The sequence below is a fragment of the Triticum urartu genome, chromosome 2 (assembly GCF_003073215.2).
Source record: "Triticum urartu cultivar G1812 chromosome 2, Tu2.1, whole genome shotgun sequence".
Taxonomy (NCBI): Eukaryota; Viridiplantae; Streptophyta; class Magnoliopsida; order Poales; family Poaceae; genus Triticum; species Triticum urartu.
In genome coordinates, this window is record NC_053023.1 from 530,076,830 (window position 1) to 530,095,952 (window position 19,123).

The following is a 19,123-nucleotide window of genomic DNA, read 5'->3' on the forward strand; positions in this document are numbered from 1 at the left end:
TTTTTGTTTCCTTTAGGCCATCAGCTTCTTCAAAGACGAGGTCCGTTTGATTCGCTAATCTACATGGTAATCAAATATTTTGATTAAACTGGGTACGGACTGTTGCCTGGCAAGCTCGTACTTGATCGGATCATTTGGTTTGCTCAGTCGAGCTACAAAATCAAAAATTGCATCACTAGTTTCAGACTGAAGAGAGTGTAGTTTCAGTCTCAAGAGAGTTTAGCTTACATGAGGATGAACTGTACATGATTTTGCTCTATGTCTAGTAACTGTCTGAACAAACTCATATACAGTAATAATAAGTTAACATAATTTGTGCATGTCTTTGCAGCCATGAAAGAGAAGGTTTCAAATTGGCAAGGATTCCCCCTGGTCCTGTTATCAAGATGCTAGATTAGGGAGCAAAGAGCAAGCAGGAGGCCACCTACTCGTGCAGCAGTCATACCCCACCATCATTCTTCAGGACAAAGACCCCCCAAGTACACTGCTAGAACAACACAACTGACGCCAAGGAAACACAAATGGACAAGATGCAATGCTTGCTGATGAGTAGACTTCCTAGTAGGATTTTTGAGATATTTCAAATGTGGAGCAGACTTCATGACAAATGTTGTACCACACTATAGTTGATTGCTCTCCCCAACAATTTCCAACTATAATATAAAGTTGTACACTGTATCTTTTCATCTGAAGTACATATGAATCAAATTGGAGAATATGCTATTTTTTGGTGTTGTCATTTAGTAGGCCCAAATTCAGTTGAAGGCAGATAGCAGTATATGTCTAAAATTGATGTATTTCAAATCCGGAGTGGAATTCATGCTCCTGTGTTTTCAAATGATACAACATCCCCAAAACACGCCTAATCCATGATAGATTGGCCATCCGCCCAAAAGGAATTAGCTATCTGGCCATCAGGTTTATGTGGTACAAGTCATCGGCGAAGCCACCGTGATCGTTCTTGTGAGCCACAGTGACAGATTCCGGCATGGCCGCTCCCGACCTTCTCGACGCTAATGTAGCTTCAAACCGCGGCAGAGCCTGCGGCAGCCATGGATGTCCTTCTGGACTGATGAGGGGTGATGGAGAGGACGACGATGCGTTTGGGCGTGAGGCGGACATAGTTGTGGTCTCGCCCGGTGGAGTGAGTGCCAGACCAGGGTCTCCTCGGCCGCCGCTAGTCTCACCTGCCATGATCAGATCCCCGGTGGACGAAGGAAGCAGATGCTATCAATCACAAAGATGCGTATCTGATTGGAAGGGATCACAGCTGCGTAACAATGGGAGCCGGATTGCGTCTAGTTTTTGCAGTTGAGCGGAGCCGAGGGAGCCGGGATCGTATGCGTTTGGAGCCGAGCAAGCGCTTCTGAGCCGAGGGAAGCAACGAAGGGATCGGAAGGAGCGACGGACGTTGGATGCAAGGAGGGGACACGTGGACGAATTTGGGCTAAGCTACGCACAGGATGGGCTTTGCAGCCGGTGTCCATGGAATTTTTTCTATGACCGGCATGATTTATGACCGCTGGCATGATCTGTGGCCGCAGACCTTATTTTAAAATTGAATGCGGACATGAAATGGATCGGCGCGTTGGACGCACTGCCGATCCAAATGTAAAACCGGATGAACGCCGGGCGGCCGGCCGACCCAAACGGACAAAAAAGGACAAATGCGCCGTCCGTTTGGGTCGGCCCGTTGGAGTTGCTCTTAGCTGCTCTGTAGCTAAATATTTTTGGTGTATTGTGTGCAAATGTCTGGGTACTGTTTCTAGGCTCACATGCTTTACTCAGTATTTCTGGTGGGTGCCTAGCTTTATCCCACGCAGCAGAAATGTGCAAATTGTGGGTGTTGCTGCTTTGTGTTGGCCATGTGGAAGCTCAGGAACAGAGCATGTTTTGAGAACAAACTAGTAAGATCACCCGCTGAGTGCTGACTTTGTTTGTTACGCCTGCTTTTGTGTGTGTGTGTGTTATTGGGCAAGCCTTCAAAATGGTGCTCACCGAGAGATGCTGGAACAAGGGGCGAATCTGCTACAAAGAATGGCTCTGGACGAGTCTGTCTTGGCACGAGGTAGGGATGCCCTCCGGCTGGAAGATGGTGGAGATAACAGGATGCTGCTAGGAATGTGGATGATGCAATGGCGGAGGATGCTGAATAGTAGAACAATGCTTGATTCAATGAGAGTAGCATATATTAGAGCACCTACGGCTACGTGTGCCTTTTTGCCGCCATATATGAAGGCGTTGAACAGTAATGCATGGGGTTCCTCCCCATGGCTGTCCCTGTTGGGTTGTGGGCGTTTTCCTTTTGGTATCTCTTGCAGCTGCATCCTCTTGCTAGCGTGCATGCGGCGGTTAGGTCAGCGTATTAAGAATTGCCTCGCTAAATATATTGATGTACAACGTCTCGTTAATAGCACGTTATAGCGCGATATAGCACGCTAATAACATATTTTAAGATCGCTGCTATTTTGTTGTAGCGCGCTATTTTTTCATTGGTTATTATGCATGCGGCGGTTAGGTTCCACTACCAACAGACAAACAAAAAGGCAAAAAAAATCCACGGGAAGGACAATTTTTTACTCCACTCGATTCCTAAATATAAGTCTTTTTAAAGATTTCAACAGGAACTAAATACAGATGTATGTAGACATATTTTAAAGTGTAAATTCACTCATTTGCTTTGTGTGTAGTCCATATTGAGATTTCTAAAAAGGCTTACATTTAGCAATGGAGGGAGTAGTATACTTGTTGAAAGGCGTGGGTGTTTTTACGGGATCTCATAAAAAAATTGGGTTTAAAGGAGCTGTTGGAGAGCATTTTTTGCCTCAACTTTTCATAACTGATAGTTATTTTAGGTCTACGGGAGCTACTGGAGTTGCTCTAATCTCGGAGAGCTGAACCCAAAGCGTAGAAACTTTGTATCATATCTGGTTCGTAACATGAACATGAGCTGTTCTGGTGTCTGGCTCAGAGATAACTTAAATGTACTAGAAGAACGCCCGTGCATATCAAGTGACATTCGCAACCTTTTCTACAATCAAATCCTCACACACACACTCTCTCCCTCCCTCTTCCTCACTCTCTCCCCCTCTTCCCTCTCCCCCCCCCCCTCTCTCTCTCTCTCTCTCTAACACATACACATATCCATCTTATTGGGTACGTGACCATAATCTATCTATTTCACACACACACGCTAGTGCATAACAATATGGATTATGTGTATTATATTTGCCACCACAACTGAGGAAATTAATTTCATGTAAATCGGCCAGCCTGAGTTTGGAAATGGTCATGAGAAGAACAATGAAGATACTATTGTCACCTGAGCCGATTACATAATGGGGTAAAAAACCTGACTGGACGAAACATATAATTTTGTTATGTTGGAAATCAGAAACATTGTGTCAATTTATAAAAGCCACAAATAACATATTTGCTGATTCATTCGACAACATGAGAGCTCAAACTAAGTTGAAGTGGCTTCCTTTAAAAAAATCCAGTATTGATCATGAATTGTTCAGCAAAAATGAGAGTGCATGAATATAGGCTACTACAGTATATTATATATGCAACTGGTAATTCTCGTAAGTGAGAAAATACATCGCTTGCAAGAACGTGCTTACCTAATTTGATCTCAGCTATTTTCATATGAGCTTACAAATTTTACATACTGTGTTAGATACGTCTTTCTGTTCTCAGGTTTTAACTGAAAAAACATGATACTATGCAATTTGTCCTCACCACGCCGGTGGGTCAACGGTATGGTTGTGGCTCACCCTTGGCGTGCTTCGGCGATGACCACCTTTGGGGTGCATTAAGGTGAAGGCCGTGTTGTCCGATGCCATGCTGTCACATGATCATGTAACTGTAATAAGAACTCCAATCAGAATAGGTACACAGGGGCGGCGACCAGCTCTTCATCTCCAATCTCCATGGTTCGTCTTCTCAAAAAATTTAGCGGCCGCTGTGTGTCAATTTTTCCGATGAACTAAAAAGAGGAAAATGTACTGGACGGGAAAATGGAAGACAAAAGGAGAGAAGTAATTATTATTCAAATTTTAGTGTCATTTTGAGAAAATGACCGGACAATAGCATGATTTTAAAAAGTATTTGTGTGCATTTTAGTGTGCATGAACTACTTTCGTTTTTCATTGGAATTTTTTTATGCTTCAGAGCCGCCCCACCTTATTTATTTTTCGTCCTCCGCCATCCAATGCATATTATCAAAGTCATCCCAGCTGTCTCTTCCACAACTCAAAAGAATTACAAAGATTTTCATACAAAGTTTTCAACCTTATCAAATTCTGAACCAGCAACAGATTGACACTTACCTACTATTTTTTATATTATGAAAACACGAAGATAGTCTTGCCCACACACATTTGGGATTTTATCGGTGGATGCAATCAATGTATAAGTCTTCTATTTCTTGGATCAGGCCCAGTCTACATTAATATGAATAAATGCAGCTCTAATCTTTTTTCTTCTAAATAATATGATCAAAGAGTGTGGTTATAGTTTACTTATTTTAGGGATAGTGGTTATAGTATACAGAGACGCAGCAAAAAGGAGCTGCCGACAGCCCAACAAACAGAGAGGGAGATACTCACCCAACATGGGTATGAGCTCCAGATCAGCCACAATTAGGGAGGCAAATTATTAGTATAAGCTTCAGATAAGCACATGCAACTCTCACTTCATATAACAATACTACAGAATAAACAAGCAAAAACGAGGTCAATTACTAATATGTAATTTTCCCTAAATTCTCAAGCAGGCATTTTCACCTAAAGCCAAACTGATGAAGATTTACTTAAGTAAATTAGAGAAATGTGAAAGTATCTTACAAGAATTACCTATGGTTGACACCTGCAACTGCTCATCGGATGCCAGCAGCAGGTAAAAACATTTAACTTCTTTTGGCTTCTTTGCTTGCTTTGGTGTATCATTGTATATCAAAGTCCCTAGGACTAAATTTCCTAGATGAAATCTGTACACGGACATAAGCAAAAATCACAAGTAAGTGCAAAGAGAGAGAACAGAGAGGACAGTACAATTAGCAGCACAAAATTTGTTGCTCCGAGTGTGTCAGAAGCCAAAAACTGATGAAATGGCTTCCTAGAGTAGGGTGAAAACTTATGGAGTATGTTGCCGCTCTATTATAAAGATGATGGCATTAGCTACATGAAACTTTTAACTCCAGCATTAGAACAGGATAAACAACTCTAAACTCTATAAGTTCATACGCTGTATAATTAGTCAATAAAATGACCAAATCCATATAGTATTGTCCATCCATACATGTTCCCAAGTTTTACCTAGATAACGAACATCTTATAAGAACAACTACTCATAATGTAAACAAAAGAGCCACAAGCCTGATTGGAGCTTTAGTTTAACATGAAGCAGTTGCTTACAGTCCAGAACATAGTTGCAAAATTGCACCAAGAACAGGATCTGACACTTGCATTGTGGTGTTTTTTCACTGTATATCTGACACACACACACACACACACACGCACACACACTATGCATTCTGCAGATAGGTGACTTACCAAGAGGTAGGTCACGAAATTACCTAGAGCTGCGAGGAAATGGAAATCAAATGAGGAGGGAGAAGAAGAAAAAAGGACTTTTACCTTCTTCCAGCTGGTGGTGGTCTTGGTTCTTCAAGATTTCTTTTTCCGCAGTTGAGGTGCAGCTGCCGGCGGTATGATAATTAAACTGTTGCTATTTCACTCTCACGAATTAAACTCACTTGTATGTCATCTCACTTATGCCAAATCATAAATCTTGGTATTGAATATTCTCCTGCATACAAAATCAAATGAAGTTAGACAAGAAAACTACTGTTATTTCATGGAAATAATAAGAGGCGAATTACACAGCAAGCAGTTTAATCCTGAGAGTGAACACAATATTGCAGTCTCATATGCTCACCAGATTGGTAAAACTTTACAAATCGCATTAGATAAGTACCATGGTAATTTACCTGACAGAGAAAGAGGTCAAGTAAATGCAGGATCTAACTGAACCATCAGCTCTCACCGGCTTATTAACCGCAAACTTTACAAAATCCAAAAAATATTTTTTTTAAATATGATGCCCACGAACAATAATGGATCAAATGGTTGTATCTGATTCCGAACAAACTGAGGCCCCTGCCCAAACAACAAAAAAGGAGTTTCCTGATTCATTAATTTGATGCACCAAGTATAATCCAAATAGGAATATGTAGCACTAAAATTGATGAATAATTGAAGATTTAAAACACAAAGAAAATATGAATACCCAGAAGTGAATTGATACTTATCTATTTGGGAGAATTTTACTATATTGATACTGAAACTTTGAGTTTCAGCCATCTGAGTGTTAGTCTAGACAAAGAGCATGTAATTGATACAAAGGCATTCTTTTAATGCAAGGTGGAAAACTGGGACTAAAAATGATCCCTTAAATATCGATCTAGCCAGACCTAACAAGGAACCGAGTGCTTACTCAGAGGACCAAACTTTCGATATATTGACAATATATAGACATAAAACTAACTATAAAAAATTAACCAGTGATACATGCAAGATAAAATTGGCGGCCAATTGCATTTTTATTTCAACAAGCACTTGGTATGTACATGGACCAGATGACTGAAAAAGGGTTTGCTGAAGCTCGTGAAAATGCACACTTGACGGGCCATTGGAAATATGAAAACTACCAAGTAGAATCGCATTTGAAAATAATTTTCACATGCACAGATTACTGGGAAAGAATGTCACTTCGCAGGGATGAAGACACGATAATCTGCATGTTTCGAAATTAAACAAAACAACACCAGTGTTTATACCTAGAAATAAGATGAGAAAGTAATATCTTAATGATCGAAAAACAACTGATAGATATAAATGTTCTCTCCTAGCAGGTATATACATGTAATGGTCAAATCTGCCATTGTTCAGATATAACAGATCTGCAGCTATATATACATGTTCTCTGAAAGCATCTATACATGTAATGGTCAAGTAAATAAGATACGGAGGGTAAATATTAAGCGTAACCTTTTAGACATCTTTGAGTTGCTCACCATTAGCAAGGAAAGTGGAAGGTCCTTTTTGCTTGGAGTTTGGCGAGTAGCAGCGGAGGAGCTTCTTCTGTTGCATTTCGCCCGTCCTATAAGATAATCTACCTGCAAAGGACATAACCCTTGTAGATAATTCCCATGTACAGTCCCATAGAAGGAGGAAATTCGGCAGAATATAAGTGAAAGCAGTTTGATGCAGACAAGAACTTCATATTGCTTTTTCTTCCGTCTGCAACAGAAATATATTAACAGAATCAAAAGAAATTTAATGCACACATGTGAAAACGCATGTCTATATTTTCTACTCTTGTTCTTTACAATCAGATAGCCATAAGTCCAGGGCAATGGAAAATGTAGACCTGAAGATATTTTCTACTCGGCAGAATATATTTTCTACTCTTGTTCTTTAGAATCAGACTGAACTCTGTATGCTACTTACTCATAAGTCCAGGGCAATGGAAAATGTAGACCTGATGTGTTGCAGAAATGCACATCGCCGTGCAGTTTTGTTTCCGCCATGTCCTATCTCTGAAGAAGAAAAGTTTGAGTTCTCACAGTGCAGTAAGCAAATCAGGAGGGTTCGGGATGAAGAAAACTCACCCCTTTGCGGTCGGTCGGATGGGGCAGAGCTCGCGTTTGGTGAAGACATGATCCCCAGCGGCGGCGGCGAGGAGGAGGCGGAGATGGCCGGTTCCGGAGGGCCGGACGGGATCTGCAGCTCGCTCCACCCAGGGAGGAAGGATACCTTCCTGAATCCATCCATCCATGCTTGAAGCTTAGACGACCGGCCGTGGGTGGATCTGCAGCCATGGTGGATGGGGGTGAAGACCGCGGCCGCCATCGCTTGCGAACGGAGGTGGAGAAGGAGGCATCGGCGGAGGCGGAGGTGGAGATGGTGGGGGCGGCGGTGCGCCAGGAGGAGGCGGAGGCGACCTCGCGCGGGAAGTAGGTCGGGGCGGAGGCTCGCTGGGTTCGAGGGAGGGGCCAGGTGGGTGTCCGAACCGCCGGGGCACCTAGTGGAGGTGTTCGGCTGCTGCAGCGGTTGGGGCGGCGGCCGAGTCGCGGGAACCGGCCGTGAGGCAGGATCCGGTGCGCCTCCAGCAAATCTGGGTGGGGGGAGACCGGCGATGGGACCACTGGTCCCGTGGGCGGGGGTGGCGGGGCGGTGGCGCTCTGGGGAAGACGGCGGCAGCGGCGCGCTCGGGAAGATGGCGAGGGCAGCGGGGTGGCGGCGCTCCAGGGAAGAAGGAGGGTCCGGCGGCGCGCCGGTAGGAGGCGGGGATGACGGCGCGCCGGAAGGAGGCGGGAGTGGTAGCGCACCGGTAGGAGGCGGGGTAGGCAGCAGCGGCGACAGGATCGGGGGGAGGTTGGGGATCGGACGAGGGGATTTTTTTTAGCGGGTCAGGCAGTTCGGGGTGCGAGAAAGGGACGAAAAAAAACCAGCGAAAAAAAACCGGACGAAAATGGTGGGACGAAAATAAAATCCGAAACGCGGACTACCAATTGAGACATTAGGAGTAGAGATCTGTCCCCGCAAAAAAAAAACCTTAGATGTATCTGTGCCGATAAATACAGTAGAATATAAACATGATGTGCTCGTATCTTCAGTTAGAATTTAATTAGGTGTTAGAGGCACCATTATTCTTGCTCTTGCTCCAACTTGCTGAACACAAATGATTAATATCCTCTGCATTGACTTGCGGATGAAATCGCGATCTTGCTATCTTGGATAATGGACGTTTTTTCTCTTGACAGCTTGGATAATGGATGGTATTGATTGGCACTGCGTCATTCCACATATGTACACATGTGTCTTGCCTAATGAAACGTGCTGATTAGTGGGCCATCTTCAGCATGTTCACCTACTAATCAGCCATGCTTACTTGTCTGACCAACCTCTTTCTTTCGGGCATTGTTGGCTGGCTACCTGTCTGCACGATGCCGTTCGAGTTTGTCTACCAGCATCTGCAAGTCTACATATATTGCTCTGCTCACATCCAGGCGATCTCACGAGAGCTGTGTCGTCGTTGGATCGGTAGGACCTAAAAGGAAAGCGCGCTGAGAGAGAGAGAGAGAGAGAGAGAGAGAGAGAGATGGCCGGTGGGGCCTTTGTGGTGAACGATGGCCCCGCCCCGGACTACGGCGGACGGCTGACGCTGTCGGTGCTCATGACCTGCTTCGTGGCCGCCTCCGGTGGCCTCATCTTCGGCTATGACATCGGCATCTCAGGTGAGCCTCGGCCTCGGCCTCGATCGATGTTTCTTGAGCTAGGGGAGCCGGATGCATGGGGTTTGATCGTTGACTTCAGGCGGCGTGTCGCAAATGGAGCCGTTCCTGCGGCGGTTCTTCCCGCACGTCCTGGAGAAGATGGCGGTGGCGAAGCACAACGACTACTGCCTCTACGACAGCCAGGCGCTCACGGCCTTCACGTCGTCGCTGTACGTCGCCGGCCTGCTGGCGTCGCTCGTGGCTAGCCGCGTCACCAAGGCCATAGGGCGGCAGCGCGTCATGCTCGTGGGCGGGGCGCTCTTCTTCGCCGGCGGCGCCATCACCGGCGCGGCTATGAACATCGCCATGCTCATCATTGGGCGCATGCTGCTCGGCTTCGGCGTCGGCTTCACCAACCAGGTCAGCACAGTACAGCACAGTACATGAATTCAACACTGCATTCTTTTAACAAGATAACTCCCTACGGGCAGTCTATCGATCCAGCAAATACAGTAGTATACTATTATGGAAGTGATTAGTTACTCCTAAACTCGATCCAAGGGGAGAGAAATGGCTTGCGCAACGCAAGTACACGAGCGAACATGCACAACACAAGTACTCCCTTCGTTTTTTTAGTTTGCATATAAGATTTAATCAAATTCAAACTTTGTTAACTTTGACTATGTTTATAGAAAAAATATCAAGATTCATAATATAAAATTAATATTGTTAGATGCATCATGAAATTAATTTTCATACCATATAACTTTAGTATTGTAAATGTTGATAGTCTTTTCTATAAACTTGGACAAACTTTACGAAGTTTGACTTTGACCAAATCTTATATACATACTAAAAAGAAACGAAGGAAGTATATGCAGCGAGTTTTTTTATGAGAACCAATAGTCAGAACCTTGATTGATAGCCCCACTCTAAAAGGTCTTTACCACCGTGCTAGACACACATTCTCATTAGTTACTTCTCAGTCAATAGTCGGCTGCTCGTACTTTTGTACTTCATGATAATCACCAGTCAAGAGTTATTATGGAGTAACTCTTAGGTACAACACCCTCTGTTCATGGAAATGTTATTTTCCTCAGTCCGGAACAGAGGGAATAGTAATACCGAAAGTACTCTTCTAGTCCTGAGTTTAAATGAGGTCGGGTAAACAGTAAAATAATCTTTTTTTAAAAAAAATCTGATTTTTAAGTGACAAACATTAACAAAAGTTTTCAACGCTTGCAAAATTTCAACGTGAAACTACATGTAGAAGCCATGGCAAAGAAAATCATCACTCCAAAATGCTTTTGGAAATGATATTTTTGGAGCATCGATTTTGTTTTTTTAGCCACGGCTTCTACAAATATCATTTCACGATGAAATTTTGCAAGCATTGAAAATTTTTGTCAATGTTTGTCACTGAAAAATTTCAGATTTTTTTAAACTTTTTTTCATTTTTTTCTTCTGATTTACTGTTCATCCGAGCTCAGCTTAGGAACTTCATGTCCGTAGTATACACTGTATATACATGGAAATAGCAAATACGGAAATGTTATTTCCCTCAATGCAAAGGAGTACGTCAGAGTTTTAGCGGTGGAATTTGTGAGCAAGAGAAGTTCAAAAAGGAAAAGACTGTTTGTGAGGAAGGGCCTTCCAAAATTAGATAGAACCATCTTATCCATCCCCTTCCTTTGTGGCAAAAAGCCAAACATAGATAGTTTTTTTTGAGTGATAGATAAGGTTATGTAAGCACCGTCGAGAGTGCCCTGCTGCAGCTGAAAATTAGCTCAGGTTTTTTTTTGGCGATGGTTGAGCTCAGTTCTCTATACCAACAATCAACGCCTTATGGCATACGAGTATCATTGTTTTTTATTTTTTGAGAATATAGGAGTGTCATTGTGATTGCAGTTTCGAGTTTCATTCATAATAGCAAAAAAGCCCGTGCGTTGCAACGGGAAAGAAAATAACACACGCTCTTAACCTAATAACCATGACTCAAGACCTTAATAGGCCCGCGTCTTTTAGTTTCACATGGCATCACATTTGTATTTCCTCTATACTCACACACTCGCTAAAAAAAAGCCCGTGCATTGCAACGGGAAAGAAAATAACACATGCTCTTAACCCAATAACCATGACACAAGACATGTCTCTCTCTTTTGCGCGCGCGCACCTGCGCACACTCGCTTCGAATAAGATAAAAAGTATGTTTTTTTTCCTGCAAGGTTTTTCATAGTTGTGTATGCATAGTTCTCGATGTTTTTTCTCTCACTCTAATTTTAATAGATGTTTATTTGCAATTCGAATCACCGACGGTACAAAAAAACAGACCATACACTATATATTAAGTTTGCACCAAAAATATATATTTTAGAAATATTTAACAGCTAAAAATAACCTTATATTTAGATTCTACATATTTTTCTAATCAAATTTCATATATAACATGTTAAAATCTAAGTTACGGTTTAAAAGATATGAATAATCTTATTTTACATAAATTGTAGATTGATTAACCGAAACGTTAAGGGGTTTTCTGTTAAAATTAAAAAAACGTTTTGGCTGACTTAAATATGGACGGCGGGTTGATTGTCTAAGACATCAGGGGCTTTTCTGAGAAAATGAAAAAACGGTTCGGTTGTAACTTAAACGTGTATTGCGGGTTGATTTACAGAAAACTGAGGGGTTTATTTGTAAAATGGCATGACGGACGACCAGAAACAGTCCGTGCTTTATTAGTACGTAAGATATTATGCTAATACAGCTTCGCAAGCGTGTGCACAAAAATATGTTTTTCCCATCATGTCACCCGAAAATGGATTTTTACCCAAAGTTTTCCCGCTGTTTCGACAGCAGAAAAAATATATGAATGAAAATACTTCAGTGCTTTAGAAGAAAAAAAATGACATTTTTATGTAAAATTAATCGAGCTCTACCAGTGAAGGGTTTGCTACTGAAATGACAAAAACAGAGTTTAAAACCTTTGCCCAGTGATACTCGGGAGAGCCGTTCGTGTAGAATGGAACGAACCAAAGCTCCTTATCAGTTGTTAATCTGCTACAGCTATCAACTGATTGATTCAGTCTTCCGCTGACATAGGAAGCGTCTAAAGCCAGCCATTGTTCACTGGACTAACTGTATCCGGCTGTGGACTTGACAGATATATTTATTCTTAGATAGCTAGTGTTCAGTTCTCAAGTCAATGCTAACATGTCATCTGACATTGCCATGATATCCCCCGGAGCCCGGAGCCACCAACCTCACTTGCTTAAAATTTTAAGTGCAAGTGGAACCATGGCTGAACTACCCAGTAGCAATAGATAGCCTAGTCCACGCTACTATCTGCTTGACCCGGTAGCATGGATAACCAGGTCACAGCTGGTTTCTTTGATGTATGATATTCTGCCGTGAAAATTGCTCATCGTTGCCATGAGTGTTTTAAATTAAATCAGTTTTTATTTACACCAACCCTAAAGTTGCCGTGTAAGACCCATGAAACAAATACGACTTTATGTGGATATTTTCCTTTGGTGAATATTTTTTTAAGAAACGTTGAATTACAACGTAGCACACACGCACACTCAAACTAGAACACAAACACTCACACGTCGCCTATTGAAGATCGGGTCGGAATGGCGCTCGCATACATGCCATTGCTGCACGCCATGCAAGTTTCTTTCCTTCTTCTTTTTTTGATTTTTTCACTTTGTTTTTCTCACTATTTTTTGAAATATTACAAAAGTTATATTTGGATTTTTATTTTTTTAATGTTTATTTTAAAAACAAATTATGTATTATATATATTTTTAATTATCAACACATATTTAAAGATGTTCATATTATTTATAAAGTGTTCACATATTTATAAACGGTATTCATGTATTTGAGAAATGTTCAACGTGTACTAAACAATATTCTGGTTCTAAAAAAAGCGTTCATGGATTTATAAAATATTTTAATTAAAACTATTTATAATGCATTTAAAAATGTCTGGCCTGTATTTTGAAAATATTGAATGTGTTTTGACATATGTTCAACATTATTTGAAAGAATGTTTGTTGTAATTTTTTAAATATACAAGGTATATTTAAAAAATATTGAACATGTATTAAATATATTTACTTACAAAACATATTTGTAAAAGATATCATGTATTTATTATAAAATCATTATTCAATTTCCTAGAAAGAGCATACGTGGAAAAAAGTAAGAAAATAAATATAAAAATTTAATAAATGAAAACTGAAGATAAAATAAAATGGAGAAAATAAGGTCGGGAAAAAAGGAAAAAAATAGAAATAGAAAATAAATGGATAAAAAGGAATTGGGAATATAATACTATGGAAAACAGGAAAAAATTGCCCGCTCATACAAAATCAAAGTGGAAAATTGACCCGGCCCATCACCCCTGAGAGAAAAATAGGACGTCCTATTTGACGCATTTGGCAACAATGCTATTTAAAAAAACACAAAAACGAACGCTCTCACGTGTATCAAACTCGAGACATCTCCTGTTTGAATGTTGCTAGCCAGTTGAGCTACTGATTATTTTCGTGAACAATGAGCAGTACTGAAGTTCAAGAACTACTAGAAACAATAAATCCAAACACTTTATGAAAAGTTTCACAGATTTGTTTGGAAATTTCATTCTTCTATAACAGCATGATTTTTGAAAATCCAAACATTTTTTGAATTTTGAGAAAAAAAATTCGAATACAAGAACAAATTTTAAACCCCCAACAAATTTTAAAAAACGCAAAAAATTTCTAAATACGTGAATAAAATTTGGAAATGGGAACATTTTTTAAAACATATAATATTTTTTGGAAAAGGCAACATTTTTTTGAAATTTTGAACACAATTTTGAAATAATGAACATTTTTTTAAATTTCTGCTTTTTATAAATTATTAAAAAATTATGAATTCCTGAACATTTTGTAAATTTCTGGACATTTTGTGAATTTTCGAACACTTTTTTTAAAAAGAAGCAAACAGTTTTTGAAATTCAAAACTTCTTTGATATTTCTAAAGTTTCCAAAAAAAATTAAAACAACATTCTATTGAAAAATTAAAAGAATTGTGCTTGATGCAATTTGTTTGGAATTTATGAACATTTTTTGAAAATGGGAATGAACTTGGATAAAAGAAACAAAAAAGGAAAAAAAAACAATAGAACAAAAAAGACAAAAATGGGCCGGCCCAGTCATGGCCGTTCTTGTGCGACGTCCCAACAATTTGTCGCAACTTGCATCTAATAGGGCTTCTGGAGAAAAAGCAGTCCCCCCCCCCCGGTCAACAAAGTTCACGAAAAAATTGCCCTGCATCGGGAAGTTGTGCCGGCCCAGCCCATAGCCCGCCTCCAATACATCACCTAGTTTCTTGTCAATGGCGCAATCGAAGGAGGCCCCCTCATCTTTAATTTTGGGGATGAAGAGGAGGAGAGGCCGAAGATCCCCTCGACCCATTAGGGCATGTACAATAGTTGATAAAATAGTCTTATCTTAATACTTGCATGTAATTTAAAGATGACAAAATCAAATGTCTACAATGGGTCATCTCTTAGCCTCATCTCTAATAACTAGTCATTCCTAAAAACATGGTGAGACATATTGTGCTAAGAGGTCATCTCTTGTCTTATCTTAAATAAGAGAAGACAAACTTTTTCTTATGAGTTCTCTCTTCTTCAACTCATCATTTATGCTACGTGACACTTCTAAAATAGCATCATTTACATGCCCTAATGGAGGCAGGAGGACACTGAAAGGAAGCGTTGTATTTGAGACCGTACCCCAAAGTTTACGCTTTGTGTCCGCAACTTTCAAATGCATATAAAGCGCTTCATATGCGTACAACGGGCTCTGTTAGAGTTCTTCTCACATATATCCAATCAAATTGGAACAAGTAAATGATGTCTACTACATCACCAAGGGGAGAACGGATCCATGTTTGCTCGTATGCACTAACGTTGGTGTAAATATGATTGCCGAATGACGATGATTTTCATCTAATGACTGATGCCATATATGCATGACAAAATGACAGGCGACTCCTGTGTTCCTGTCCGAGATGGCCCCGACGCAGTGGCGCGGCTCCCTTACCGCCGGCTTCCAGATCTTCCTCGCCCTCGGCGTCCTCATCGCCAACCTCACAAACTACGCCACCGCGCGCATCTCCTGGGGCTGGCGCCTCTCCCTGGGCCTCGCCGGCGCGCCGGCTGTGATCATCTTCCTGGGCGCCCTCTTCCTCACGGACACCCCCAGCAGCCTCGTCATGCGCGGCAAGGCCGACGAGGCCCGCGCCGCGCTCGTCCGGGTGCGCGGGGCGGGCGCCGACGTGGACGCGGAGTTCCAGGACATCGTGCGCGCCGTGGAGGTCGCGCGCGAGAGCGAGGAAGGCGCGTTCCACCGGATGGCGACGAGGCGCGAGTACCGCCCTCACCTGGTGCTCGCCGTGGCCGTGCCCATGTTCTTCCAGCTCACCGGCGTCATCGTGCTCTCCTTCTTCGCGCCGCTGGTGTTCCGCACCGCCGGGTTCGGCAGCAACGCCGCGCTGATGGGCGCCGTCATTCTCGGCGGCGTGAACCTGGGGGCGCTCATGCTCTCCACCCTCGTCATCGACCGGTACGGCCGCAGGGTGATGTTCATGGTCGGCGGCATCCAGATGATCGTTGCCCAGGTATGCATCCACGTCCAGTTCCATCTGAGCATTGCCCAGGTATGCTTGAATGGCCGGGTTTTCTGACGCAGACACACGTTTGAGCATTGAAGGTTGCGATGGCATGGATCATGGGCGCGCAGGTGGGGAAGAGCGGCGACGCGCCGATGGCGAGGCCGTACGGGGTTGCGATCCTGGTGTTCACGTGCATGCACGCCGCCGGGTTCGGGTGGTCGTGGGGGCCGCTGGGGTGGGTGGTGCCGGGCGAGATATTCCCGGTGGACATCCGGTCGGCGGGGCAGGCCATGAACGTGTCCATCGGCCTCGGCCTGACGTTCGTGCAGACGCAGTCGTTCCTCCCCATGCTCTGCAGCTTCAAGTATGCCACGTTCGCCTACTACGCCGGCTGGGTCGCCGTCATGACCGTCTTCATCGCGCTGTTCCTGCCGGAGACCAAGGGCGTGCCGCTCGAGTCCATGGGCACCGTCTGGGTCAAGCACTGGTACTGGAAGCGCTTCGTGCAGCCGCAAGCAAAAATCGCGGACTCACTCACCTAGTTAACTGGGCCCCGTCAAGTCTGTTCGCTATGTAAACCAAACGAACTCCTCGTTGACTCCTATACGCATCAGTTGACCCCACAACTTTTAACAATCTGTCTTTAGTTATATACTCCCTCTATTTCTAAATATAAGTCTTTCTAGAGATTTCACTATGGATCACATACAAATATATAGATGCATTTCAGAGCGTAGATTCACTCATTTTGATTCATATGCAGTGCATAATGAAATCTCTACAAAGACTTGTATTTAAAAATGGAGGTAGTATATATTTGAGCAAACTTTTGACAAAATTTGAAGAGTTTGTGTCAATTGACCTCATAGATTTATTGGGTCTGGCACTGCATTGTTTAGCGGGGCACTTTCTTGAGCCATTTCTTTTCCGCTTGAGCCATGCGGGGAATGGAGATTATGGGAGGACCAGGGAAGTAGGTGAAATCGGATTCGACGAAGAGACACCAATAAACCTAAAATTATTTTTTTGATGAAAATACTCAACTTCATATTTTACATTCTTAAGAAGTTGCTTCCCACTATAAGGTATTCTCTTAACATGCAAACAGTCCAACTCATCATGCCATGTCATCAGATACCAGCCAACCACAAGTCAGCGATTACAGAAGAGACCCACCATAGGTAGACAACAAATCATGTGATTAAATTTTAGTTTGCATGTAGTCATTCCCTGGTCACCGAAAAGACCATCGTTTCCTCTTCAATTCAGTTACAACTACAGAACGCACCTATCACAAGATAATCAGTACAACACGACCTTCTCTATCCTTGGTATTTTTCGCTGGCTACAATAGGGTGCGGCGTCTGGGATCCCATCTATGTGTGAGGAAGCTCCTCCGGTCCGGATCGCCTCTACGACCCTTCCTAATTCTCTGAGATATGTTCCCCTCCGTTGTGGCGACTGTATCGTCAAGACGGTGTCCGTGGTGCCCTGGTCCTCTCCATTCTATCTCTCCGTTCTAGCCAAGATACCTCCGCCGCCTCTGGGGATGTTCGACCCGTTCAGTTCGACTGGATCAGATCGAACTCTGGGGTTCTGGAGCTGGCTTTCTTTCCGATCTGGTGGTGATGCCGGCCTGTGCCATGTAGCGGAGGGCTTTCTTTTTGGCCTTGAGGGGTCGGACTGATGGCGACGCAGGACATGACCTCCTTTTCCAGCAAGAACTTGCAAGAGCCCTAGATCCAACTCCTTCCGCGGGTGTCGTCCCGGCTGATGCATAGACGAGCTTCTACTACGGCAATGGTAGCTTTATTTTTTGGCAAGCCAATCTGCAGTCTTATCTCCAATATCTAATTTTGTATATACTCCGTATATCACAATAAAATCTCTCTCCCATTATGGTAGGATGTATACTACAAGATGTGAGGTGCCACTTCTTACTCAGCCGCAAATCTTTCATGAATACAATACAGACCATATATAATAAGTTTCAGTTTTACAAGCAAAATCCCATACTTCACATGACATTGTTTTTCTCAGGCAACTACAATGAACATTCACGTGTCTTTTCTTTTACTTAATTTCCTACCTTTCATATTTGTAATTGCTCTGATTTAGAATGATGATTGCAAGACTCTTTCCTGTACCTGGCTTACTCAAGCATCTTTGACAGGGAAAAGAAGATGATGAAAAAATGCTTAAATATTTTTGCATGGTGTTGTCTGTACTGTAGTCTTATATTTTTCCAAATGGCCCAAATTTGCGATGGATTTATGTTGCGTGGCCGATCAGGGAAGATGAAGAGGCATATATTATGCCCTTATATCTATTGCCTACAGCACATACATGTAAGCTTCCTTCATTTATTTTCAGTCTCTTCTTTGACCAAGGCTAGATTTCAGAGTAGAGACCACTAATATTTTCTTTTCTTGCAGATTTGCTACGTAAAACTGGTTGGATGCCACTTGAGTATTAATTCATTGAGGTGACATCCTCTGTGATTTCACATTACTTTCTAATTCCAATCGAAAAATGCAGCTAATGTTTGTTCGTCCTTTAATTGCTTTGTATTATTTCAGGTTGTTCACCTTTGGTTACTCCAGAATTATTTTTGTTCTACATCTTTAGTTTAGCAATAATGTTTACTTTTCCAAAACTTATAATTCTCATTTCTATGTATCTATCTTCATCATCAAGGTTATGAAAGGAGAAACATGCGATTTACTTTATTTGGAACATATTACATATTCTAACCATTCAATTATTATTTCGAGAAAAGAACTGTTCAATTCATGAGTTGAAGTAATGGTCTCTGATTTTCCGAGTTCTTAGTTTCAAGAGTCATGTACAAGCAGACTGATTCACATTTTTTGTGAGTGTTTTCACTGTCCAATATTAACCATTTAATTTTGCTTGCCCAATATTAATTGATTAAGTTTTTTCCTTTTCCTGATATTGATTAGTCACTATGTTATTCAGACTTTTCGTACAATCAAAGTATTCTGATAGGCATTTGATTGCTCATTTCCCAAATAATTTGCAGGTGGAATATCTCCATGTTTCACTTTGGACTATGACCCCCTGCACTGATGTTATTCATATATTGTACTCATACCATTTTAAACCACATACTATTTCTATAACCTTTTGCCTTCTGAACGCTTCAATACA

The 19,123-nt window shown here is 42.2% G+C and overlaps 2 protein-coding genes across 19 annotated transcripts; one reads left to right on the forward strand and one right to left on the reverse strand.

Moving 5' to 3' along the window:
- Positions 1–3,541: 3,541 nt before the first annotated feature.
- Positions 3,542–8,471, reverse strand: LOC125538515. 18 transcript variants are annotated; one of them, XR_007296369.1, is made up of 8 exons: positions 7,676–8,464; positions 7,515–7,603; positions 7,079–7,304; positions 5,993–6,161; positions 5,640–5,811; positions 4,857–4,990; positions 4,611–4,710; positions 3,542–3,846 (listed from the first exon to the last, which is right to left on the reverse strand). XR_007296369.1 is itself a non-coding variant. In XM_048701800.1 (5 exons), exons 1-5 carry the CDS (start codon positions 7,914–7,916, stop codon positions 5,771–5,773), a joined length of 618 nt encoding a protein of 205 aa, XP_048557757.1. In that variant the 5' UTR covers positions 7,917–8,471; the 3' UTR covers positions 5,362–5,770. The 18 variants fall into 18 exon arrangements, 1 of the variants encoding a protein (XP_048557757.1); XR_007296368.1 differs by having other exon boundaries at positions 3,542–3,865; XR_007296367.1 differs by having other exon boundaries at positions 3,542–3,941.
- A 524-nt stretch (positions 8,472–8,995) lies between these two features.
- On the forward strand, positions 8,996–18,713 carry LOC125538517 (sugar transport protein MST1-like). The gene is made up of 5 exons (XM_048701801.1): positions 8,996–9,304; positions 9,384–9,703; positions 15,326–15,958; positions 16,051–18,300; positions 18,388–18,713. Exons 1-4 carry the CDS (start codon positions 9,169–9,171, stop codon positions 16,492–16,494), a joined length of 1,533 nt encoding a protein of 510 aa, XP_048557758.1. The 5' UTR covers positions 8,996–9,168; the 3' UTR covers positions 16,495–18,300; positions 18,388–18,713.
- The last annotated feature ends 410 nt before the right edge of the window (positions 18,714–19,123 follow it).

What these genes read in the sequence shown, in the direction of transcription:
- LOC125538515 (XM_048701800.1), bottom strand. Translation starts at nt 7,916, where the DNA reads ATGGCGGCCGCGGTCTTCACCCCCATCCACCATGGCTGCAGATCCACC. An exon ending in ATCCGACCGACCGCAAAGGG is followed by an intron (nt 7,604 to 7,675) that starts GTGAGTTTTCTT and finishes TTTCTTCTTCAG; the next exon opens with AGATAGGACATGGCGGAAAC. An exon ending in TGTAAAGTTTTACCAATCTG is followed by an intron (nt 5,812 to 5,940) that starts GTGAGCATATGA and finishes TTTTGTATGCAG; the next exon opens with GAGAATATTCAATACCAAGA.
- LOC125538517 (XM_048701801.1), top strand. Translation starts at nt 9,169, where the DNA reads ATGGCCGGTGGGGCCTTTGTGGTGAACGATGGCCCCGCCCCGGACTAC. An exon ending in CTATGACATCGGCATCTCAG is followed by an intron (nt 9,305 to 9,383) that starts GTGAGCCTCGGC and finishes CGTTGACTTCAG; the next exon opens with GCGGCGTGTCGCAAATGGAG. An exon ending in GCGTCGGCTTCACCAACCAG is followed by an intron (nt 9,704 to 15,325) that starts GTCAGCACAGTA and finishes ACAAAATGACAG; the next exon opens with GCGACTCCTGTGTTCCTGTC.